We start from the raw sequence: 26,416 nt of genomic DNA on the forward strand, positions 1-26,416 counted from the left end.
TGAGGGGCTAAAGGCTTCTGTCTGTCACGTGCAGACAGGCTAAACACGTCACCCAAACGAACCCACCTAGTGGGCGGCAAGTGTGGCCTCTGAACCCAAACCATACCGTGAATGGCTTCCCACTCCCAACATGGGGAAGGGAGCTTCTGCTCCACAAAAAGTCAGGAGGGGAAGCTGCCTCGTGTGTGGAGAGCCACGAGGTGAGGGCACCCAAGAAGTCCTGCTCAGGCCTGGGACCTGGGGAGCCACCTGGCCTCACTGAGCTTCCTCCAGATGGGGGTAGAGGTATAAAGGATGCCAGGCAGCCTTGGCACTGACTCCAGCTCCGGCCTTGGCCTGACGGCTGCTCTTGCAGGGATGGAGGCGATGACAGCCAGCGCTCCCTTGCCTGACCCTGGTGACTTTGACCGGAATGTGCCCCGAATCTGTGGGGTGTGCGGAGACCGAGCCACAGGCTTTCACTTCAACGCTATGACCTGCGAAGGCTGCAAAGGCTTCTTCAGGTGAGTCCTCCTCCAGGGCAAGGGGAGGGAGAAGCTTCTCTCCCATGAAGAGAACCCCTGCCTCTTCCACGTCTCCTTCCTTCCCATGCCCATTGAACATGCCAGTTCTTAAAGCCACTGGAAGTACCGGGGTCTTGGGGAGGATATCTCCTTTCTCTCCTCCCCTCAGCTTCAGCTCTGTCCTCTGCCCCTCTCAGAAATGGATTTTCTGAGGTTGTTATCTAGGTCCCCATCTTTCCATGACTCCCTTGACCCATGGCCTCTACCCTACCCCTTGTGTCTGTCCTTTGGGACTAAGCCTCTTAAAAGACTAATGATCACAGGCATGTCCTCAGGGAAGCCCCAGAAGTTGGCCTCAGAGCTCGTCCTCTGATCCAAATCAAACCATTCCTTGGAATGAGGGGAACTGCACCCAGGCTGGATCTCCATTCTCAGTCTGTGCCCATGTCTTCACCCATGGCTCTCTGTCCCAGGTTGGAAAGCTCAGGCAATGTCAGCAATGTGCCAGCATTCCTACTCAGTCAGGGCCAGTTTCTCTACCAACTGTCTCTTCTCTCTTCCAGCAAGCCCAGTGTCACAAGTGCCAACAGTATGGGGAAAGTACTGGAAAGGCTGGACGAAGGGTGTTCCCATTGAAAGCCGGGAAGGCAGGATGGGAAAGTGATGCATTGCAGTGTAGGTCTGTGAACCAGGAGAAATGTGCATTTGGCATATATTGGAGAGAGAACAAGAGGGAGAAAAGCCTGGAAGAACCCATCAAAGAAAGAGCTTCTGTAGAGTAGTCTTAATTGAAGGTGAATAAAGAGATAAAGGGAACAGGGTCTTTGGCCATTAAGAGAGGAAAGAGTGAATCAAGTCCAGAATGGGGATGTCGATGTTGGCCTGGTTTCTCTAAACTGAAGGGCTCACCCAGTGGCTTTGAGGGCAGAGTGAATCAGAGCCTGGGACTTGTACGGTACCTGCCCACCCCTCACCCCCAACTCAAGGACCCGTGGGCCGTCAGGGAACATAGCTCCCAACTCACCTGCCCTCCCAGGAACCAGCAGGCCTGGAGTTTCATTGCCCTGAGCATTCACTGGGCAGCGGGGTTTCTGTGGGTGCTAATTGACTGTTTGGCCTGGCGCGGGCTGTCCGCTTGGCTTCCTGGCAGGCTGCTCCTAGCTTGGGGAACCAGACGGGCAGCATCGGCTGACTCCAGGTCCTGTTGGCACGTCTCTGATTCCTCTGCACTTCCTGCAGGGGGGGCCTTCCAGAGCTCCGATGCCACCTGGACCCTCTCCTGCACGTGGAGAAGGAGGGTGGGGGCATGCATCAGGGCTGCTTCCTATCAGAAGAGCAGGCAGAAGTGCATGGGCTATGGAGCTGGCCACGCCATTGCATGTCCTGGTTCCGATCTCCTGACTTCTCTGTTTCGGTTACCTCAACTAAGCGCTTGAGTATAGCTGACCTGTTCCATACATAGTGTTAATCTGAGGGTTGATGAGATGACATGTATGAAAGTGTTTTAAGAGACATAAAGTGGTTCAGTCATTAGGTGTCTGCTTTCTGCTCGGGTCATGATCACGGGGTCCTGGGATCATCCCCGTTTCGGGCTCCTTGTTCAGCCGGGAGCCTGTTTCTCCCTTTCCCTTTGTCTCTGCTTGTATTCCCTCTCTTGCTGTCTCTCTCTCTGTCAAATAAACATATAAAATCTTGAAAAAAAAAAATAAAAGACATAAAGTATAAGGGTGCCTGGGTGGCACAATTAGGTGAGCGACTCTTGGTTTTGGCTTAGATCCTGATCTCAGGATTGTGATCTTAGGTCATGGTCTCAGGGCCATGAGATCAAGCCCCGTGTCAGGCTCGACGCTCAGCACAGAGTCTGCTTAAGAGTCTCTTCCTCCTTCCTCCCCCTGCTTCTCCTCTCTGTCTCTCTCTCTCTCTCAAATAAATAAATAATTTGTTTTAAAAAGACATTAAGTACAATATATTATTTTTGAGCCTGATAGGTCAACACTTAACATCCTTCATGGAACACTGTCTTAATAAAATAAAAACAAGTCTCTCTAGCCGTCTACCCTCCTTTTGTTTTTTCATTCACACACTTGCTGCCCACATTTGAATGAGCATCTATGACCGAGGCACTGGGCTAAGAGCTGGCAATGTGGAGACTCTCACCAAAGGTCATAAGTCACCCATCTGCAACCCAAGATCTCCCACAGTTCTTGGGGCTGTTTGGTGAATCCATACAGGTGGCTGCTTATGAGGTTATGACAAGCTGGAGGTCAGTTCCTCGATAGAGTGGCTCCAGCCCCGAGCACCCAGGCTTCCTGCCCTCGGATACACAGCTAGGCTCCAAATCCTCGAGACAGGGCTGTATTAGGATCTGGGTGGAGGGAGGACAGGTCCCTCATGCCCAGGGCCAGGTGTGGGAGATGGCCAAATGGACAGGGATGGTATGTTTGCATATCCATGTCACCACCAGGGGGGCTCTGACACCATGCGCACATTAAGCTGCTGTCCCCCACCCTTGGCCCCTCCCTCCAACAACCCCTGAACAAAAGTACTGGTATTATGGGCAGCTTGCTGCTTTTGTCTCATTACCCTGCCCTGGTCTGTCTTCTATCTTTACCTTCCCTGCTTGAAGACTGGGCCAGGCCATGCTCTCCAAAAAGCCAACATCTCTTATTGTTTGTCTTGATTTTGTTTGATAAACATAGGCATACCCTGATGGTTGGTCTTCATTATTCGTGGATTCTGTATTTACAAACTTGCCTACCAGTTGAAATTTCCTTGTGATCCCCACATCCGTACTTCCAGAATTTTCATGGTCCTTTCTGGGCTTGCTGAGTGGTGAAAAGGTCAAGTCCCCCGAGGCACACATTCCCAGCCACGGAGGAAAAAGGTGATGCATTCACCACAAGAAGGCATTCTTGTTTCAGCTACAAAAAAAGTGTCCTTTTGGTGGGTTATCTAGTGCCAGGGTTTTTGCATTTGGGGGCTTTTCAATGGTGATCTCACTGTTTGAGATGGCCCTTAGCATAGCGCCAAAGTGCTGTTAAGTGTCCCTAAGCACAAGAAAGCTTTGATGTGCCTTATAGAGAAATCTGTGTTCAAGAAGCTTCGTTCAGACATGAGCTATAGTGTTGTTGGCCGAGTTCAGTGTTAATGAATCAACAATATATACTAAGTAAGGTATCTTTAAATAGAAAGCACACATGAAACAAGGTGATGTATTGATAGATTGATGAAAACATTGTGATCAGAGGCTCGCTGCAGGCTAACCCTAGGAACAATGGTTCAGTGTGTGTTTATTCAGTGTTCACGTTGACTTTGCAGAATGTAACAGCTGCCAGTAAGAATCAACTAAGTATACAGAATTGCTCCTCTTTTCTCCCCCCTTTGCCTGCTTCTCCTTTGCTTCATCCAAATTCGGTGTTTTCCCATCTTAGTCTAGTTCAAATAGAACCCTCTTGTCACTTATGTCTGTTGGCAAAATCCTGATCCCAGGAAGAAAAGTTTCTACCAGTGGGGGTGCCTTCTCTGTGTCCGGCTCTGCATCCTTAGGAAGACAAAGATAAGCGCAACCAGTCCTTGCTCTCGGGAGTTCACTCTGTCCTTTCACGGTCATTCTCAAAGAGCATCCCTTCAGAGCTGGGTCACTGACGATTCTCTAAGCACTGGGGACCAGTAATCCCATTTGACCATTCAGCTTTTGGTGTGACTTCCAAGATAGTCAAACTAACCTGCCCTAGGAGCTAGCTGTGGTCATCCTGGCAGGTCCAAAACTCATAATCAAACCAAAATAGGATTAAGAAGGTTGGACAGTGACCATAGTTCTATTGATCGTTGGTCAAGAATTAGATACCATCTCTGGCCGGTTCCTCCTACAAGTTATTTCATGCTGTTTTTGCTTCCTGCTCCCTGGAATGTGTGGACATCTTCAGGGAAAAGGGATATTTCCAGGGTGAATAAAATGTTGGCATAGGCAGGCTTCTAAGAGGTTACGTGTCTCAGTTATGTTAACACCGGAGCAGAAGTAAGGGCCAGAGGGGAAAAATACGTAGGTCTACTATAGAGTAGAAGGTGGGTGATCAATGGAGGTGAACGAATCTCTGGTCATGGGTGGCTGCCTCAGTCCAGGCTCTACAATGAAGGAAAAGGTGTGAAGGACAGAGAAGAAAATCAGAGAGACCCCTTTGATGAAGAGATTGAAGAGGACGGTGAAATTTAAGAGGTGGTCCTGGAAAGCAGGGTTGAGAAACAGATCACTGTTTGCCTCTCCTTCTTGCCTTTTTCTTGCCTGTTGATACCTTCTTAATCCAGACGCCTCACAACCAGCGCCGAGCTAACAAATACAGTGTGGAGAAATGCCTTCTTGTTCGGTGGGCCCAAGGTTCTCAGGGACCATGTTCGTTATGAGTCTTGTGGAGTGCAGGGTCAAAAGGCAGGCTGGTAAGGATCTGGGAACACGAGGAGTGTTCTGGCTTCCAGGAAAACCCCCCAGCGGATACCACGGGAGCCGTGATGTGAAAGTGAGCAGAGAAATGGGGCAGAGGTCCAGGGATTTAAAACTCAAAGTGCTCACAGGCACTGGAGGAAACAGAGAGGAGAGAGGAGCAGCCGCCTAGGGCATTCTATGGGCACAAGTAAATGAGTCACCACGAAGTGAGTGTTGCTGGAGAAAACTTTGTCCAGTTCGGCTTGGCGGCTGGCCCTCTTCCACTGTGGCTCCAGGCTGTGAATGAAAGAGAACAAGGAAGGTGATCTATGGACCAGCCAAGAGTTGTTTTGGAAGCTTGGGTAGAAGAGGTCAGAATATTTAGAGAGGAAATATCTCTGGAGTTGTCAAGAAAGGCAGTGGCAAGCGTGTGAGGGCGACCTTGTCTGTCTTTGGTAGCTCAGCACTTGGATCAAGGCTCATTGGCATGGAGTCACTCTCAACACACATGGGGGGTCCTCTCTGTGCTATGGCAGTATAGGGCCAGTGGAGAGGACTGCCAGAGGTGACCCCACACTTCCAATCTGCCTATCGCAGGGACTGCTTCTATCCCAATGATTTTGTCCTAGAGGAGACCTTTAAACAATCTCTGCTGCCTGCTCTTGGACTTTTTTTTTTTTTTTTTTTAGTTTACTTGAGAGAGAGAGTAAGTGAGAGAGAGAGCACAAGCTCGGGGGTGGGGGCAGAGGGAGAGAGAGAAGCAGACTCCCCACTGAGCAGAGAGAGCAGAGAGAGCGGGCTCCATCCCAGGATCCTGGGACCATGACCTGAGCTGAAGGCAGATGCTTAACTGGCTGAGCCCCCCAGGTGCCCCTGGACTTTAGGGGTGTATTTGGACTGCTGCTCTGGCTTGCATTGAAATAGGGTACATTCATGATGAGGACCGTAGTAGGGAAAAATTAGGGAATTAGGGGCTGTATTAGGGAAGCCCTGGAATCAAACAGATCTCGATTCTGATCCCGCTTTCACACTTATTAGCTGTGGGACATGAAGTGGGAGGTCTAACTTCCCACTGCCTTCTCCTCCCACCTGTAGCATAGGGACAGAGTCCATCCTGCAAGGCTGGTGAGAACGTCGGCGGTAACGCACGGAGTCCGATCAGAGAAGGCCCTCAGCGAGTGCTCGTCATTATCCTCGTCCTTCTGCACTGTTTGTATCTGAGAACAGACAGCCTTTTCTCTCCTCTGTCATGGAACCTGGAATGTGTGTGTAAATCATCCCTGTATATGGGTAAAAAAAAAAAAAAAAGTAGCAGCAGGCAATAGTTCAAAAGGACATCTCAGTAAAAAGTAGGTCTTCTCTACTCAACTCTCATGTCCCTACCTCCTCTGGAAACTGTCACCATGACCAACTCATTGCTTTCGCTTCCAAATTCTTGATATCAGAGCATGGGTGTGTGTGCACGCACACACACACGTGCACAGGAAGGTAGGAGTATACTATCCTCACCCTTCTGCCTCTTGCTTTGATCTACTCCAGAACACCTCCTCAAGCTAGTCCCCACGGCCACATTCTTCCTCCACCCTTCCTGCTGCCCCGTCATTTCATATGGAGTTACTGTACTGTAAGGGACCAGTTCTCCATACAGTGCTGCTGCGACCACCTTTACGCACATGTCTTTGGGCCCATGGGCTGATTGACTCACAGGATGAACGCCTAGAAGTAGGTTCACTGCGTTAAAAGCTCTGTGCCTTTTACATGTCGGTGAATATGACCCAATTGCTGTCCAGAAAGGGGGCTCATGCTCTTTACCACGGTGTTAACCTAGCTTTCTGTAGAGTTGGCTTTTTTAAACTCTCCCGAGAAGCCTTTGATGCTGCCACATACAAAGGTGCCCTATGGGTCCCGACCTTGTTGGTCTTTCCCATCGGGAGCTCCACCAGGCTCCTGGATCCAGTCCAGGCTCTGAGATTTCTGTGATACTCAGGATTGCAGTGGAGACAAAGCCAGAGTCGTCGCTTGGCCCCAGGCTGGGGATTTTCAGGGTGGGTCTCTGGTGATGGGGCCACCGACCCGAGAAGGACCCTATGGTCCCAGGCTTGAGTCCCTGGCCCCAGGCACTTCATGCTTCTGTGAACAGCTTGTCTGTCATGTTTTGATGAATTGGTCAATGTCCTCTCTCACCCCTGACTTTCTAGAAACTGTGTCTATATTTAGCCCAGTGGCACCACCCCAACCCCTCCTTCCTGAGCTGGGGTATAATTGCCAACCACCCAGAGGATGACAGGGTCCAGGCTCAGAGAGCAGCTAAGGCAATGGGCTCCCATGGAAACTCGAAGCTCTTGTTTCTCAAAACCAAAGAAGCTCACAAGCAATTAGCATGGGGAGGAAGGCAGGACAGGGTGTGGATCTTCGGGACAAAGCAGAGAGCCAGAGCTGACTGGTCTGGCTGCCTGACTCCTTGCAAGCAGAGGCCAGATGTCAGCCACATGTGCGGAAATGCCCTTAGCAGGCAGGAGAGTTGGGAAGAACTGGGCCGCAGAGCCTGAGAGACCCACAGCCCTGGCAACTATGCTGGGCTGGACACACCTGAAAGCTGGTTTGGGGGTAGGGATGACCTCAGTCTCCCTGTTGGAGCTGGAGAGGGAGCATTCCCTCCCTGAACACTGATCGACACTCCAGAGTGTGACAGTTCTTTGTGATGGCTACCCTCCATCTTCCTGGCTACAATTCTAGGGTCTGGTCTCTGATTCTGTATTCAGAGGAGGCAGGGAAGAGCTGCTTAGTATAATTTTTCATAATAATAGTTCAAGAACTCTTTAAATTTATAAATTTATAGGCTACTTTCTACATCACTCAAATACTGTGAAGACATGGGACAAAGTTGGTGTTCTTTGGGATAAAGTATGGCAAAGGGTGAAAATCACAGGTGTGAGCCTTGCGGTGGGATAATGTGCCTTGGCTGGAAGGACTTTTAACATTTTCTTTCTTCCTTCCCTCCCTCCTCCCCTCCCTCCCTTCCTTCCTTTTCCTCCCAGTCCTCTTCCTCCCACTTTGCTTCTCAGTATTCATGAGCTTTCTACTCTAACTACAAAGCTGGGAGCAAGGACATTGGGGTTTCCCCCCCCCCAGTATTTTCTTTGAAGCCAGCTCTGCATATTTTTGGATTCCTACACAACCTCGTCAGAATCCACTCCTGCTGTCCGGCAGAGCTGGGCTGCATGGCTATCTCCAGCACTCCTGTGTGTGGAAGCCTGGGGTGGGTTTCAGATTTACAGTGAGGAAGATCAAAGAAAAATGATAGTGCCACAACCTCCTGAGCCTCCTTGCAGCTGGGGGATGTGCCCCCAGTGAGAGTCAGAGGCAGGTGCCCTAGAGCCCAAGGAAGGAGAGATAGGTCCCTGGGGGGCATGGGGGTGCCTCCCACCTGGAGGGCTCAGAAGCTCTCAGCCCCCAGCACAGGGCTGGGGAAGGGCTTTGGCTCACGTGTTTGGAGGTGCCACATGTATGATATGTTCCTTGTGGTGCTCCAAGCCCTAGAGAATTAACAGGAAGAGCTGTGAGCCAGACAAGACAGTGGGTGGGAGGAGAGAGTAGACCCTCAGCTCCTGGGCAAAGTGCCTGGTTGTTAAAAAAAAAAAAAAAAAAAGGAAATGAGAGTTCACTCTGAATTAGAAACTTCTGACCCTTAAGTAAGTTTAGAGAATTACGGGCATCCTGGGGCCTGAACATTTGTGGTAACAGGCGGAGCCTCAGGAACCATGAGTGGGAAGGAGGAGAAGGAGTAAAGGGGTGAATGAATCTCATGTCCCCTGGTGATGTAGTAGCTCATTTCAGGTAGCTTAGGTGCTTCCACATTTGCCTGTCCCTCTGGAGAGCTACCAGAGATGGATGGAGACTCAAGGAGAAAGGCCTTCTGTTTCCATAAAGGTAGGCAAAAGCCTGGTATGTGATCTCTCCCTGGGTAGTCACCAGAGTGGGTATGGCCATTGGTGGGCTGGAGTTGACTCCCATAGCCTCGTGTGGTTCCACCTCCCCTTGCAGCCTCGCCTACTGGTGGCCCTCTTGGGTCAGGAGAGGGCCAACTGGGGGCCAAAGCCAACTACCTTGTAGGCCACTGGGTCATCCTTGGTCTTGAGTTGTTCTCAAGGGCCAGCTGCCTGGAGCTGTTTGCCTATAGGCTCCACTTCATTGAGCACCTTGAGTTTCTAGGAATGAGAGCCGTGTGTTCAATCCCAGGAGCCAAAAGCCGAGTCTCACGTCTCTAACAGCCAACTCGGGAGCCTTCACTTCTTGCTGACTCCCCTCACTAATAAGCGTCTAACAGCCAACTGGGGAGCCTTCACTTCTTGCTGACTCCCCTCACTGATAAGTTTCTTCCCCTCAGTGCTCTCACCTATAAAAAGAGGAGGCACACCAATAGTCTCTTGGATCTTCTTCTAATCTTGGAGTCTGGTTACCTGTGACTACTGGCAAGCCATTTCTGTGTTCTCTTCTCCTCTATCCCATGGGTGCCCTCTGTCCATGTTGACTGATGAGAATGTTTGTCCTAAACCCCATTTATCTTCTAGTGAATGTGAACAGTGAGTCATTTTTTTTTTTACCAAGAAGCATAACTAGTGTGTGACCAGCTCATTTCTGAGAGAGGGAAATGGTTGGAGCCGGGTCTTTGTTCATAAGGTTTGAGCATCTCCTTGGAAGATGCTGCTGGTCCCAGAGAAAGTGATTCTGCCACCATCTTTCTCTAGCTAAATCCTGTCACCTGTCCCAGGGCAAAAACCCAAACAAATAAACAAACAAAACAAAACAAAACGGGCCTGCCCCTACTGGGGCTGGGAACAGTATGAGGAACCCCAAGGACATAGATGATGTAGCCTCCTGAAAGTGCCATGTGGTGTGGCTGGCAGCAGAAAGCCAGAATTAGGAAAATGAACCCTCAAGCTTGCACACACACACATGGACACACACATGTGTACACCCCACTACACGTACAATTTTACATAGAATAGCAGGGGTCCCAGGGGTACTGACTTCCTAAGCTAAGAACCTTTGGCAGGTTTCTATCCTGGCAGAACCCTTGCTCCCTCTGCCTTTCAGGAAGTCCAGGCCAGACCTCAGGGCTCCCGCATACTCGTCGGGCCTTTTATCTCTGAGCGTGTGATCTGGCTACCTTGAGCTATGGTTTGGGCCCTTTCTTCCTTCTCTGTGCACCTGCGCACGTGTCTGTCTCTGGACCAGGCCTGCTCTAGTCTGATATCTCCAAACTCTGGATGACTTAAAGCCATCCCCAGGGTCCTCACCTCCCATAATGGCTCACTACAAGCAGTGAGGGCTACTCTGCAGATTTTAGTAGTTCAAAAATGTCGCTAGGCTAATTCACTCATGTATTTCTTGTGTAATTAAAAAAAAAAAAAGAGTGGGAAGTAGAGGACCATAAGAGTAAATCGGGGGGCCGGCCTGGCCCGTTGGTAGAGCAGACGACTCTTGATCTCAGGGGCATGAATCCAAGCCCCACGTTGGGTGTAGAGCTCACTTAAAAAAAAAAAAATGAAAGTGATAATAAATAAATCCTTTCAAACATTAAAAAAATAAAGTAAATCAAAGCGATGATGGGAGCAGAGTAGGGAGTGAAAGAAGGAGGCAAGGTGTGGGGGAGGGGAGGGGTAGGCACTGAGAGTGGCCAGGACTGGGCCCCAGATCCTCTGTGGGTGACATGGAGATTGGGGGCGGGGGGTTGTGGGCAGTCTCTGTTGTCACAGCCCCTGCAGGCCGCCAGGGCAGGGGCTGGGAGGGGTGTGACCCAGAGGTGGCACGTGTTCTCTCCCCGGGCAGGCGGAGCATGAAGCGGAAGGCGCTGTTCACCTGTCCCTTTAACGGGGACTGCCACATCACCAAGGACAACCGCCGCCACTGCCAGGCCTGCCGGCTCAAGCGCTGCGTGGACATCGGCATGATGAAGGAGTGTGAGTATCCCAGCCAAGGCAGGGGGTGGCACTGGAAGGGGATGGTGGGAGCTGCTCTTTAGGCAGGTTTGGCCCGAGAGGTGTCCGTACTGTTCCCCTGGGGCTGTTGGCACACGGGGTCTGGAGCTGGGCACTGCGGCCAGAACAACAGGGCCAGAGGCCCCAGGCGGGTCCTACAAACCTCAGTTGGATCTGTGTCTCGGAGTTCTGGGAAGGGCCCATCCCATGGGGGTGCCTGTGAGAAGGGAGAGGCAGGGCACTGCCTTCGTAAGCCCCCAGATCAGCACTCCTCCAAGACAGATCACTGTTCTCACCTCCCTATTCCTGGACCTTCAGGGAAAAGATGAGGCTCAAGGACCCAGGGTTGTTTGGACTTCGGGGGAGTGGGCTGCTGAAGTTGGGGAGGGGCAGGAGTTTGGGGGAGAAGATGCACTCAGAGCCTGGCTGGCATCTGGGTCCCTCCCCGCCCCAGCCTTTGGGCCACTCTGGCCCCAGGGGCAGATCTGGAGAGATCAGGGGGAGAGACTCTGTGAGGGGAAGCACCGGACTCTGGGATGGCCCTCTGCATCCAGAGGGAGAGAGAAGGGTGAGTCTGCAGGACTCCCTGTCCAGCTCCAGGATTGGAAGAAAGGACCAATGGCAGACTGACTTGTTCTAACCCTCGGGTTAAAAACAACCCCTGGACTTTGCATCTGAGCTCTGGTTACTTGGTAGCCAGAATAGCCATTGAATTCAGCAGACCCCGGGAGGGGCTAAACCAGCCTTCCCTGGGCTGTAGACCAGTGCCCTGGGCCGGCCCGGGCACGGGTGTCCTCCGCACCTTCTGTCCTGCTCGGCCTCTTGCTCACCCCTGTCTGCCATCCGTCCGCATGCCACTCACCTCCTCGGCCCTGGGACCTGAGGAGGCTCGGGAGGGGTGCTCAGATGCAGGCATGCCTGGAGACCCTTCTGGCTATGAGGCTATTGTTTTAGGGGGTGAGGGAGGCAGTTACGGGGAAGAGTCCCAGGACAGGGCTTCGGGGGTGGAACACTTCTTCCTTGACAGGAAAAAAAATTATCTGTTGTTGGGGAACAGAGACAGAATGAAGACCCTCATGGGGGTCCTCCTGCTTGGGTCTTGACAGGCTCCCGCCTTGGTGGGTCACAGTCCTTCATTCCTGCTCCCGGCTCCCCAGTCAACCCTGGCAGGCCTTGAAGAAGTTTCCAGGCTGTTGTTTCTCCTCGCCCCCACAGGAGTGTGCAGGCCTGGACATGCTGATCTCTCCTAGCACCGTCCCCTGCTCCGCCCGACTCCTGTGTTTATCCTGGAACAGAGGAGGCCAAGACTGAGTGCCTCATGGGGCTTCTCACACACCGGCTTAGGGCGGCCTGCTCTGTGCGAGGCACTGGTGTGGACACAAACACAATGCAGTGAGCACAACCCCTGCCCCTGCCCCCAAGGGGCACATAACCCCCGAGGGGCAGGGAGTCTGGCTCTGAGGCTCTGCCAGCCAAGAACAGCACAGTTCCACCGCTGGGATTCAGTCAGACTCTACCCCAGAGGTTCTGGGCGGGACCAGCCTCATTGATGCCCCCGACACTCTTCTCCTATGTCTCGGGAAGAAGGAGATATCTGATCAGCTTCGAATAGGAAGAACACTTAGAAATCATCTGAGACTCAGAAAGGTAAAAATAACAGGATTGGAGTCAGAAAGCAAGTCTCCGTGTTTGCTTCTAGATCTCCTCTGGTCCCCAAAGACAGCACTGCATCCATGGTAATGAACAGGTCTAGGAATACCGTGTGGTGATGGGGGCCAGCAATCCGGAAGTGGGTGCCCACCCCAAACCTTAACAGCTTTGTGCTTTGGCCACCCCAAACCCAACCCCAGTCCTCCCCCACAGAGCCCTGCACCCCACCCTGCTGCATGCCCAGTGCAGCCCCCTGGCTGCATCCCATCTCGGGATGCCCTCGGGGAGCTGTAGTGAGGTAGCCCTGGGCTGCAAGAGCTGAGCTCTTGGAGCCTGGGCCACAGAGCTCCTGTTGAAGGAAGACCTTGAGCCAGCGCTAGGCTTGTTCTCCCCACTACTCCAAGGGAAGGTCCTTCAGGGAGGGCTGTAGTTCTCAGCCTCAAGTCAGCCCAGCTAAGAGAAGTCCGTCACAGTGGTCTGGGCCTGGAGCTCCCAGCTCAGAACCCGAGGAGAGCTACTCGTTTATCATGTGGGCTTGGGCTGCCTTAAGGCTCAACCTCCCAGAGACAATTTTGTGTCAATATTTGTAAAACCACAGGACAGCCCAGGGCTCCCTCTGAAAGCGCTGCAAGCATAGGCTCCCTTCTGGCAGAAGCAGAGAGGGGGCCCTTCCCTAAAGGGAACACAGGAAGGTGAAAGGGATGGGTGTGGGAACAAATGTTTATGGAGCACCTACCTGCATCAAACACAGGTGCTTTCTTATTAAATTCTCCCAAGAATCCCTAAATACGTGAATACTTCTGTAGTTTTTGTTGTTGTTGTTGTTGTTTTGTAGCTGGGGAAGCTCAGAGGAATTCCAATTTCGTACCTTTGAGTAATAAGATGGTATGGTAGCGGCATTCTTACCCAGGTCTGTTTGCTTCCAAATGCCAGGCCTGGGGACCCCACCCTGGTGCAGCCCACCAGGCACCCTCAGTGGGCCAGAGTTCCTCCAGGCACTGCCTGGTCCCTTAGGGATGGGCTCAAGAGACTGTTCCCCTTTCTTTCTCTTCAAGTCCTAGTTGACTTGACCTTGTGCTTGGCACCCAAGAACTCTCGTGGTTGGATTCTTGCTTCTTGTTGGCCTGTCCTGCACAAAAACACCTTCATGTGAATTTGTTTGATATTTTTACAGATGTGCGTCTTTTCTACCCTGTGTTAGTACAATGCCTGGCATGGCATAGGTGCTCAGTAAATATATGTTGAATGACTGAGTAGTAGCTCCTCATTATGCTTCCTTGTACCTCTGCATCTCCCACTGGTCTATGGGTCAGGAAGATCTTCCAAATCTGATATTGCCTGTGTCATTCATTGGGAAAGACATTATATTCTCTTTTCTATTGTTGTCCTTAGGCCACCAGGGGCAACTTGAGGTGTTTTTTTTTTTGTTCATGCTTTCAGATCTTGACCTCCTAAGGCAACCATAGACTTCATGAAGCAGAGAACATCTTGCATGGGAAAAAACGTATGCAAAGCCATGTTAGCACTCAGCAGGGAGCCTAAAAGGAAGACAGAGAAGCTACTAAGCTGCCATATGGGTTTCCCAAGTCCCAAGGACACTGCTCATGTGTCTTATTCCTTGGAGAGCCCATCAAATGCCCTTTCAGCACCTGTTTGCTCTTTTTCCAGGCCAATGGCTTTCAACTCCAAAACATGTGTCCTCCTACATGATAGTAATGGCATTTTCAGTAACGATTCGTTGAGAAAATGATTTTTTAAAAATTTCCTATGAAATTAGTAACCCCCTTTAAATAAAGACTTCCTTCCTAAATCACAACAGCATCTGCACATGTGAGAGCCTGATGACTTACCCTGTCTCCAGACACTGTTTCCTGGAGAGGGGGAGTTGGGGGTGCAGATTGGTAGCCCTGGTAGAAGATGCCAGATCTCAGCACTTTTTTCTCTAGTGCTGCACACCGGATGGCAGTCACCGTTTGATACAGTGATTGGGAGGAACAATGTCATAAGGTTAACCTTGAATCTTCTTAACTTTGTCCTTTTAGAGTAAATCATTTACGAACTTAGCTACTTTATTTATTTTTTCATACTCTTCAGATGGATTAGAACATTTTGTGTGTTCCACAGCTAAGGACAAGAGTCCTATGGAGCAGTCATAGCCAATTACAATCAGAGGAGCTATGGGGCAGTAGTTACAACCATGAACTCTAGAACTGTGTTACCAAGGCCTGAGTACCAGCTTCACCACGTGTTAGCTGTGTGACTTTGAGCAAGGTACCTAGCCTCTGGGCCTGGGGGTCTCTCATCTGCAAAATGGGAATACTAGCTCTTGCCCGAAGAGGTTGTTACAAGAACTAAATATCTGTGAGTTGATATTTAAGAAGCATTTAACATAGTGCCCGGTACCTAAAAAATTCTTTATTTTTTATCCATTTTTATTAACACATCTTTTTTCTTACCTAAAACTTGATCACCATGATTTCCAGCTCCCCAACAGACTAGAAATTAACAGTTAAGAGGAAGAAAAGCACCCCCCCAGAGGCAGGCAGGAACCAAGAAGAGACAACATGGAGCTTACCAGAGAGGGGGAGATTGAAAGCGATGAGACGTAGCACAAGAACTCTGAATCATAGCAGGCCGAGTCACAGTGCAAGGACACAGCCCTGTTCAGTCCTGAGGTCATAACCTCGCTCCTACAAAGTCCAGTAATTGTTCCAAATGATAAGTAAATGTTGCATGTTTTAGGTGTTCTGTTACAAGGTATGCTGTCTTGAAAATATTTCAGTCACAATAATTAAACTGAAAAGGTGAGCCGGGCTCAGTTATCTGGTGGACTGGCTGGCATTTGACATGTGCCATCCCGACATGGTAGGACACATACACAGTGTTAGTGTACTTCTCACTGTCATTTCCTGAGCAAAGGACAATGACTAGCACATAGTAGGTACAATCATTGTAGATGTGTTGGGTGTCCAATCTCTCAGACTACTGAGCAAACACCATGGCCAGGAGGCTTCGCTGGGCTCGCTGGCTCCCTTCCATAGGAGGGAAACCCAGGAAGCCTACCGTGCTAGTGAAGGAGATCTTGAACATCTCAGGTTCTCTCCATCCGGCCGTTTACTGGAGGCTGTACTAACCATAACTATTACAGAGCGGAAGACAGTTGGGTGCCAATGTGTGTGGGAAACAGTAGACATACCACAGAAATAAGAAATGAAAGCTCAGTGCAGATTGGGACAATCCAGAAAGGCTTCATGGTGAGAGAGGGCTGAAAGCTGGGTGCTGGAGAATGGATAGGACTTGTGCAGCTATGGGGGAGAGAAGACTCAGCTGGACAGGCAGCCGGCATGAGTGGAAAAGCAGTGACAAGACTGAGCGGGTCGTGTCTGCAGGCCAGCAGTCTCAACGTGACCAGAGCAGAAGCTGCGTCCAGAGGCAGGGGGGAAGGAGGTTGGAAAGTTAGGAAGAAGTAAGATCATGGAGCATCTTGACTTTAATTTGACCATGGTGAGCAGGAAGGATCCAGAAAAACTTTCTGGGCAGGAGAGTGACATCTTAGAATCCCAAGAGATTATCAAAGCCCAGTCAAGCCGAGAAGCATGTCCAAGATGCCTGTGGCATGACTAGCAGAGCACCCCCCTTAACCACCCCCCCACTCCAGCCCCAGCACCCCCTGCATCCACCCTCAGGTGAGCAGGAAAGACCAGACACCTAATCTTGGATTCCCCTGGCTAGGGCTTTGTACCCTGCCTTGAATGCAATGCTCCCTGCTCCTTCCTCTTCCACCCCACTTGACCTCATGGGGTCTGAGCAAACACCCACCGTGGGAGAGGGTTGGCAGCTCTTCGGGCAGGTGAGTCAGTCACCTGGGCGTGGCCTCCTCCAGTCCTCCTCTTCGTATGGCTTCCTCAGCTGTGGAGGGAACACGCCTTCCTTTGCCACAAGCTTCCCTTCCTGCTGTCACTGAGGCTCTGGTTGCCCACTTCCACCCACCCACACTCCACAGGCTCTCCCTCCCCTCCCACCAGCTTATTTCCTTCTCCCCCCCGACCCCCGCCCGAGGGGTCTGGGCCAGTGGGCCGCTCTTGAGGCCCGGAACCCACCCATCCTGGGGTTCTGGTTGCTTTCCCTGCTCTTGTGAAACTCCCCAGTTCTGTGGGCAGAAGCGCTGGCAACACCAGCAGACAGCAAGTAGCTACAGGCCGAGGGCTCCAGTGCCCACTCCTGCCGTCAGCACTCTGCAAGCCCCGGCCCAGAGGTCTGTTTGCCTCACCCCTGTGCCAGGCATCCCTGCTCGCAGCCCCACCACCCCCGGGCAGCTGTCCAGCTCGGTGAGGTGGGTGCCACCCTAGGGGGCATGGGGTCTCCCTTTCGTCAGACACGCTGGCTTGCAGCGGGAGAGAACACGGTGCTGCACAGTGTTCTCTTTGGGAATTCTAGAGGGCTCAAAAACTTCCCCGGGCAGAACTTTCAAGACTGGACAGGCTGGAGGAGGGGTTGTTTTGCAGGAACCAAAGAGGCAAAGTCTTTCTAAGTTGGTCAGTTCCATGCCTGGAAACTTGGGCGTGGGAATGCCCCCGTGGAGGGGTCTCTCAGCATCTCCTAGCTTCCGACACTGGGACTGGCCACACAGTGACTCTCATCCTCTTCACCTCCCACCCCAACCCCCATCCCTCGGAATCACGGGCTGTGAATGTGGGGGAGAAGAGACACTACTTAACATTTAATGAGCAGCCGATCTGGGTTACACGTGCACTCAGTTCTCAAAACAGTCCATCCTCCAAGGTCGGGGTTGTCACTCAGTCACCCCTCAGCCATCCCACATACGCGGGCTTTCTGGAGGAAGGAATCCCAAAGGGCCGTAGAAGAGGTTGTAATGGAGCAAACTGCTTGTTTGATTAATGAGATGACCAAAGCCCAGAGAGTTCAGTTTGCCCAGAGTCCGATCACTTGCTCCTGAGAACACAGACTCACTAATAATGCCCAACATTCCCACCCCTAAGATCCTTTTTCCTCCAATCTCACGCACCTGCCATTTCAACAGGAAACCCAGTTTTCTGTCCATGAAGTGGGCCCGGAGTCCCCCATGGCGGGAAGCCCCCCAACCCCGTGCGCCCCTCCGATCTTGTGCCTTTAGCAGCTGGAGGAGGGTTTCTCCGAGGAGCTGCAGGCCCAGCCCTCCTGAAAGCCTCCCTCTCACCCCACTTTCACCCCACAGTCATCCTGACAGATGAGGAGGTGCAGCGGAAACGAGAGATGATCCTGAAGCGGAAGGAGGAGGAAGCCCTGAGGGACAGTCTGCGGCCCAAGCTGTCTGAGGAGCAGCAGCAGATCATCGCCATCCTGCTGGACGCCCACCACAAGACCTACGACCCCACCTATGCCGACTTCTCCCAGTTCCGGGTGCGTCCACGAGCGGTCTGCCTGGGGAAGGATGGGCTGTGGGGTGAAGAGCCACCGCTGGGGTGGGGGCACAGGAGTGGGGACAGGAGAGCCTCGGCCAGCCAGAAACTGGGGCGGGGGTGGGCATGCTGCTACGGAATTGGGGAGGCCTCCCCCCCACCCCCACAGGCCTGCCTGGAAGCCCCTCCTGTCAGAGATCGGGGTCAGGGGAGGAAAGTGAGCCCATCTCTCCCTTCCAGCCTCCAGTTCGTGGGGAAGGGGGTGGAGGGAGCCATTCCTCGAGGCCCTCCTCCATCCCAACGCCCAGCCTCTCTGGGGACTCATCTTCGTCCTGCTCAGATAACTACACAGCCTCTCTAGGTGAGTCGATGCATGCCCCCAGTGAGCCCAGCAGTGGAAGGAGAGCCCAGAGCTTCCACGGCCGACCTGCCCTTGGCCATAGATGGGAGGGTTGCACTTTCATACCGTGTGCCGCACAGTGTCCTCAGAATACTCCCCTATGTTTACAGAAGGGAGCTAACTAGCCCAAGGGCCCATGCTGGGGAAGAGGCCAAGTTGGGCTCTGGCCAGGCAGGGTCTGTCTATAAAGTCTCTGCTCCCCACCAAGCTTCTGCTCCTGCCCTCCTCCCTGTGGGTAACCTGGTTCCTTTAACTGGTATTTTGAGCCTGGGCCTTTGCGGGAGATGGGGGGTGGTTCTGTTGTGGGTTTTTTTTTTCCATTTTATTGAGATATAATTGACATAGAACATTGTATTTGTTTCAGGTATGCAACATAATAATTTGATACATGTATATATTGCAAAATGATTACCACAACTAGAGCTACTACCCATCATCTCACACAGTCAGGTTTTTATTTTCGTTGTGCTGAGAGCTTTCAAGATCTACTCTCTTAGCAACTTCCAAATATATAAAACAGTGTCATTAACTGCAGCCATCAGAGCCTAGAAGGTGACATTTCAGGTGAAGGGAGAGCATGTGGGTCCCATTGCTGTACTTTCCCCCCACCCTAAGCTCTGGGGGGGTCACCACAGCCCCAGACGACCCGTCATTTCCAGCTCATCCTTGCTTTCCTTCTTATGGTCCTTTTCCACCTTCTTCTTCGTCTTCCTGCTCCATCCTCTCCCTACCCCGTCCTTCATTCCTCTGCCTCTCACTCTACCCTGCTACCTTCTGCGTGGGTCCTACAGGAGGGCAGGGATGGGAAAACCCCTTCCCTCTGGGGAACTAGAACCCTCAGATATGGTACTTCCAGACTGATTGATGGATCTGCGCCCAGGTCCCAGAGAGGTGGGAGGGGTCTCAGTGTCAGCTAGACAGGAATGGCAGTGGAGACAGACGTGGTATCTGCCCACCCAGGAGTGACAGGAGGGAGGTGGTCAGGGACATTGCTGAGATTTACTGATCCTTTGAGCCCCCGTCTTGGACGGATTCTTCCCAAGTGTTGATTTCCTCTCCCTACTTTGCTGCTCTTTTCACTTGGTGGGCTATTTATTTCCATTGATGAGGATCAGTCTTCATGTTATACATTCAGCTTTTAATAATTCCACATTAGTCAATAGTTTTGATACCCTCATAGGTTAATTGATATGAGGTGTGCAGCCCCACCAATGTCAAGTTCAGTACAGCATATGTTGGCTGGCTCAGTTGACATAGCATCCAGTTCTTGATCTCAGGGTCATGAATTCAAGCCCCATGTTCGGCCTAGAGATTACTTAATTTACTAAATAAATAATTAAATAATAAGATTCAAACTAGTTAACATTTTAAATTTAAAAATATTAAGCAAAAGTTGGGGTGCCTGCATGGCTCAGTGGGTTAAGCCGCTGCCTTCAGCTCAGGTCCTGATCCCAGGGTCCTGGGATCGAGTCCCGCATCAGGCTCTCTGGTCAGCCGGGAGCCTGCATTCTTCTCTCTCTCTGCCTGCCTATCTGCCTACTTGTGATCTCTGTCTGTCAAATAAATAAATAAAATCTTTTTAAAAATAAAATAAAATAAAATATTAAGCAAAAGTAATACATGTTTATTGTAGGCATTCAGAAAATATCAGCTAAATTATATATATGTACATATATATAAAACAAATATATATTTTTATATATGTAAAATCTTTAGACCTACTACCCAAAGATAATCACTGTTAACATTGTGATATGTCTCTTTTCCATCTTTTTTTTTTTAAGTTATTTTGTTTTGTTTTGTTTTTATTTGACAGACAGAGATCACAAGTAGGCAGAGAAGCAGGCAGGGTTGGTGGGGAAGCAGGCTCCCTGCTGAGCAGAGAACCTGATGCAGTACTCGATCCCAGGACCTGGGATCAAGATCTGAGGCGAAGGCAGAGGCTTTAACCCACTGAGCCACCCAGGCACCCCGATTTTCTTTAAATGCATATGTATATTTTCAAGTAAAATTATGCTATACACAATCTGGGAACTTGCTTTTTTCTTTTAATAGTGCATCATATCATATTTTCATGTCGTCAGGATACCTCTGTATTATATGCTTAAAGGCTGATTGGTATTCTGGGGTATGAATGTACAAGAACATATCTAATCCAGATTGTGTCCCAGCTTTTTATTAAGTTAACAGTATGCTTGTACTAAATACATACACTTATTCCGGATTTTTTTTTCCCTTAGGATGAATTTATGGAAGTGGGATTACTGATCAAAGAATATACGTAATCATAGGCTTCCGACCTTACTATCAAATAGCTTTCTAGATTACTTGCACAAATGTAGGCTTCCTTTAGCACCCCATGGCCCAAGAGTTGCCTAATTCCTTGACATTGGCATCCACATTTAAACATATTTGTTTCTAGTTTATAGGTGAAAAGTCTAGATGTTCTACTCTGTAGTTCTTTGATCACTAGTGAGGCCAATCCTCGTTTTCTATAAGTTCATTGATTCCAAACTTGAGGTCATTAGAAACCACACATGATCTGTAAAATCATGGCTTAAGGAAATCTCCTGTCTTGGAATATCTCTGATCTTTGATTTTACTGCCTTGCTCTGCTTGAAAGAAAAGCTAGGGGGAGTCCTAGAGGAAAGCCTGGGCTGAAGATTGACCTTGGAGAGAGGCGGTCACTATGGCATTTCTGGCTAACCCTGCGGATGGGGCAGGGGAGGTCCTCAAGGGGCCAAGCAGGAAGGTATCCGGCACAAGCATCCTGAAGTAGCTCTTTCTCTCTCCTCATCCTTCCCCAGATGTGATGGAGCCAACCAGCTTCTCCAATCCGGGTCTGAGGGAAGAAGACTCAGATGACTCTTCTCTGACCCTTGACCTGTCCCAGCTCTCCATGCTGCCCCATCTGGCTGACCTGGTCAGTTACAGCATCCAAAAGGTCATCGGCTTTGCCAAGATGATTCCAGGGTTCAGGTAAGAAGAGTCAGACTCCTAGACTGAGCTAGAAGAAGGCCTGGAGATTGCTAGTCCACTGCTTCCCAAAATAGAGACCCAGACCCTATCCCAGTCTTCCCACATCAGAATCTCTGGGAAGTATGGCCCATCCAGCATTACCCAGCAGGCCAGTGCTGGAGAGCCATCCATCCCTGGCAGTTTCAGAATGACAGAAGAGAAGCCCAGGGAGGTTCAGTGGCTAGCCAGGATCATTTGCTAGTGCTGGAGCCAGTATGTGTCAGAGCCAAGGTCCAGAATTCCAAGTTCACTGCCATGTGCACTCCAACTGGCTTGGGTCTAATCCTCATGTCAACCCTTCAAATTAGACCTCCATTAGCCCTCCACACCCAAATCTGAAACCAAAATGCAGTGACAGAGAGGAGAAAGGGCTGCACAAGGCGACTTGTGAAATAATTTAGGGATCCCACAGGGAGACAGGTTTCCTGGCACACACAGCCTGGGCCTCCTTCACCCAAATTTCTGTGAAAAGGCCTTTTCCTAACCATACTGAGACCCTTGCCAAAACAGATAGATGTAAGGGGTGCTGCTGGAGTAAAGATCCTCTGTTAGGGAGTCACTGATACAAATTTCACTCAACTGTTAGATTGTTTTGGTAATAATGGCTCACATACTTATATTTAAATAGCTGTGCAGTGTTGAGGATTTTTTTTTTTAAAGATTTTATTTATTTGACACACAGAGAGAGAAATCACAAGCAGGCAGAGAGGCAGGCAGAGAGAGAGAGGAGGAAACAGGCTCCCTGCTCAGCAGAGAGCCCGATGTGGGGCTCAATCCCAGGACCCCGAGATCATGACCCGAGCCGAAGGCAGAGGCTTTAACCCACTGAGCCACCCAGGCACCCCAGTGTTGAGGATTCTTAAAGGAAGAAAGTGTAGATGCTTTTAGTAGAATGTTGGGAGGTAGTTATAGCTATATTGACACATTATTTATATCATTTGAAGCACTGTCACACAATACATATACAATGTGATTGAGAAAGAGAAAGAAAGAAATCACTGGCACTAACTGTTGGCATCTGCTTAAGGAGTGATACCTGCGGTTGCCAGCAGAAGGGACTACGAGTGCTTTCTAGATGCTGATGCTCAAGTTCAGTGCTGGAATTCTCGGAGCCCCAAATTATGGGACATGGGCCAGCTCTGAGGGGGAACTAACGTGATGGACTATTTATTGTGTGGTGAATCTCTCTGCCACACAAGGAAGCCATCGGTCACTGTCTCCATGACTGCATTGACAGCTAGGTGGCGATAATTCAGAGCGCCCAGCCCAGTTCCTCCCAGTTGGTGTCTGCCCTGAGACAGCCAGCATTGTGTGATTTTCTGCCTCTCAGCAACTCAGATACCCGGGGCTCTCCGGTGCTCTTCCCCGGGGAATTCATGTGAAAATTGGAAAGAAGAGAAAAACCACAAACTCGCTTACTGCATCGAGACACCTTTGGGACACCCTCATTGAGTTACACATTTTGGTGGCAGAAGGAACAAGGGCTGCTGTGTGGCGTCCAGCAGGAATGAGCTACCGAGTGTCACCTGTGAGCTCAGTGTCATGCTGGGCCTGGGACTTACCCTCCAGAGCCTTTCCTTGGAACTGACAACACGTTCTGCTTAGCACAAGTTCCAGCTCCCTCCCACACTCTTCAAGCTAGTGTTTGCAAACTCAGTCTGCTCCAAGGTCTTGTTTTGTATAAACAGCTAGAGAGAAAAACACTTCAAGGTGTTGACGGGATACCAGCAGGCCCGCTTCTCTCCTAGTTTCTGAGAGCAGTCCTCATCTGTGCAGGGCTCATCTTTCCTAGCCTGGTGGGGAACTCCAGATGCTCAGGTTTGCGGATTCTAAGGAGTGGCTGGGATGGCACACATGTAAACACTGTCCTTAAAAAAGCCGTTCATTTAACCAGATGACCTTGATGCAACACACCCTCCCCCGCCCTGAAGTAAGTAACCCAAATCCTCATATTTCTCCCATGCCCTTGGTCCCCATCCTTTACCCTGGCCACATATACTCTGACACAAATAGCATGACCCAGCCCTTGGTGTCTCTCTCCAAGGATGAGTTGTAGTCTGGCCCCTTCATTCCCTATCCAGCCTCATTGTCCCCAGTTCCCTAGTCTGGCCGCACAGTCATGGCCGACATGAGGTACGTAGGAGCAGACACTGAATCCATCCAGCTACTGATCTCAGATGGGTTACGGCGATCCTGCACGTGCTTGGGCTGCCTTCTCTGTCTTCGGCATGACTTAAGAAATCTCAGAATGGAAGGTGTCCTAGTGAAAATGGCGCAGGCCTGGCCAAGAGCTCTGGGGCCAGGGGGATGTGGATGTGGATACTCTCTGTGATTGGACAGAGGGGACACCGAGCCTGGACTGAGGCCAGAACCAGGCTCTGGTGGGCCGCAGGTGGGGCCAGCCCCATAGCCCTCCAGCTCTGGGGGTTTCTGTGTTTAGGGATTCTATTTTTCCAAGAAGTGATAGAACAGTGGCTGAGTCCCTGGTTGCTTTGATCCTGCTGCCTGTAGGCAGGGGTGGAGGGTGTGGGGAGGGCAGGATGAGACTTCTGCGTGGGTGAATGCCGGGGGTGGGGGTGACGGAGGTGGCAGGCATGGAACCAAAGTGGGGCGGGACTGAATAGGCCATGCTGGGTGTGAACTGCACACTGTGTGCCTTGGCCCCGCTCCTGCTTCCCACCTGCCCTCCCTCAGCCTCTCTGTCTGCACCCCACAAATCTCCCACCCTCAGTGCTTCAAAAGAAAGCCCTGGAGTTGGGGCACTGGGTGGCTCTGTCAGTTGAGCATCTGCCTTCTGCTCAGGTCATGGTCCCAGGGTCTCGGGATCGAGTCCCATGTCAGGCTCTCTGATCGGCTGGGAGCCTGCTTCTCCCTCTGCCTCTGCGGTTCCCCCTGCTTGTGCTTTCTCTCTCTCTCTCTCTCTCTGTCAAATTGATAAATAAAATCTTAAAGAAAGAAAGAGAGAAAGAAGGAAAGAAAGAGAGGAAGGAAGGAAGGAAGGAAGGAAGGAAGGAAGGAAGGAAGGAAAGAAGACAGGCCTAGAGGAAGTGAAATCAGGTGCAGCATCCAAATGGCCAGGAGCCATCTCGGACCCAAGAAAAAAGGACTCCCAGGTTTCACTGCCAAGAGAGGTGTTAAGAGGGACCAGGCCAAACGAGCTGGAGCCCAGCCCTCTGGGCGAAAGACCTTTGACCCCACTGCTGTTTCTATTCACCTGCTCCTTCCTGGGTGAAAGGCCTAAGGCCATAGTGAGGCCCTCCTCCCACGTCCTCTCCTGTCTTCACTTGGTCATCTGTGTAACAAACAGCTTTCTTCCCTAAACTGTGAAGGATACCAGTTGACTAGGAAGCAGTTCCTGACCTCCAGGGTTCAGGGTCTGATGGAAGAGATGGACATTGAGAATTGCGGTGAAGAGATAAGAACCAAAGAGAGGCCTGCTGGAGGGACTGTGGGAAGCAGGCGAGGAGGGACCCGCTCTGCCTGGGGGTGGGGACGACCAGACAGACAGACACACATCTCCAGAGCACCTCACTGCCCAGAAGCAGCTGGCCACCAGTGTGAAAACTGATCAGGGACTATAAATATGACACAGGTCCAGAGAGGAGGCACAGAGCCAGACCTGGCGCCTGTCAGCAGGAAGGAGCTCTCTTAGCAGGAAGGATTTTTCCTTCATTTCCGCCTGTCCCCCCAACACCGGCCACCATCCCCTCTTCTGGCTGTGACTTGCACTTAGAAAGTCCCTGGGTTTCTGGCTATCACGTGATGTCGTTCTAGGTTTGCTTTCATAGAAGCCATGTGCCAGGATCACAATAGGCAAGGTGCCCCTGGAATCTCTCCCGCAAGCTTTGTTCACTTCTGGCCATCCATTTCAAAAGTGCCATTGAACAAAACATACAAAGAAATGCCTCACAGAATTACTTACCATGGCACAAGTTAGAAGCAACCAAAATGTCCAAAAAATAGGTGGATGGGAGACTGATTAAATAACTTTGCAGTATGTTGATAAGATGTAATTTTATGCAACTCGCTATGGACTGGGCTGAAGAAATGTTCATGACGTAGGAAGCAGAACACGATCACCAGGAACTCAAGTATGTTTTAAAAAGAGGGATTTGCGGGGCACCTGGGTGGCTCAGTTGTTTGGGCATCTGACTCGGTTTCTGCTCAGGTCATGATCTTGTCGGTCCTGAGATCCAGCCCCAAGATGCCTCCACTCAGCAGGGGGTCTGCTTGAGGATTCTCTTCTTCTGCCTGTCTCCCAACTCACGCACTTGTGTGCACAGGTGCACGCTCTCTTTCTCATTCTCTCTCTCACAAATAAATAAAAAAGAGAAAGAGAGAGATTTGCGTTTAAAAAAAGATAGGAAGGAAATACATCAAAATGGTCATTGTGGTTATGAACAATTTTTATTTGCTTTTATATTTTTTCCATATTTTGTGAAGATTTCATAATGAGCATCTTTTATTGTATAATGGGTTAAAACCAAATTGAGGCATTAGTTTTTATTTTTATTTGGCAGAGACACAGCAAGAGAGGGAACACAAGCAGAGGGAGTAGGAGAGGGAGAAGCAGGCTTCCCGCGGAGCAGAGAGCCCGATGCGGGGCTCCATCCCAGGACCACGGGATCATGACCTAGGCCGAAGGCAGACACTTAATGACTGAACCACCCAGGTGCCCCTAGATTTTATTTTTAAAATGTACATGACCATCAAGAGAAAAGTGACAAGGGTGGTGAGATGTCTAGGCACTGTCTTTGGGGCTGTCTTGGAGAAGACACAGGGGCGCGTGGTGACTTTCTTTAAATGGTTAAAAGACCCCCCCATGGCTAATGGAGAATTCTGGTTCTGTGTTCCTTGAGAGGACAGAACTACCCGCAGTGGGTGTAGCTCAACAGAAGAAGCTATTAGCCCAGGAGTTAACAACCTCCTGGCTATCTCCGGAGACTTCAAGTACCCTGGCCCCGGAAGGATCCTGCGTCTGCAAGGAATGCTGAAGGAAAGGGGTCACGTAGCCTCTAAGGGGGAGGGGCTTCCAACTTCAGCAC

At 50.7% G+C, this 26,416-nt stretch overlaps 1 protein-coding gene across 1 annotated transcript in view; it reads left to right on the forward strand.

The window, feature by feature from the left end:
• Positions 1-355: 355 nt before the first annotated feature.
• Positions 356-26,416, forward strand: part of VDR (vitamin D receptor) — a 32,240-nt gene continuing 6,179 nt past the window's right edge. Inside the window, exons 1-5 of the mRNA XM_047741923.1 lie at positions 356-503; positions 10,756-10,886; positions 17,770-17,954; positions 18,194-18,314; positions 21,161-21,332. Of these exons, the coding sequence (XP_047597879.1) occupies positions 358-503; positions 10,756-10,886; positions 17,770-17,954; positions 18,194-18,314; positions 21,161-21,332 (755 nt within the window). The 5' untranslated portion in view covers positions 356-357. The remainder of the gene's footprint in view (positions 504-10,755; positions 10,887-17,769; positions 17,955-18,193; positions 18,315-21,160; positions 21,333-26,416) is intronic.

This window comes from Lutra lutra, chromosome 8 (genome assembly GCF_902655055.1).
Source record: "Lutra lutra chromosome 8, mLutLut1.2, whole genome shotgun sequence".
Classification (NCBI taxonomy): domain Eukaryota; kingdom Metazoa; phylum Chordata; class Mammalia; order Carnivora; family Mustelidae; genus Lutra; species Lutra lutra.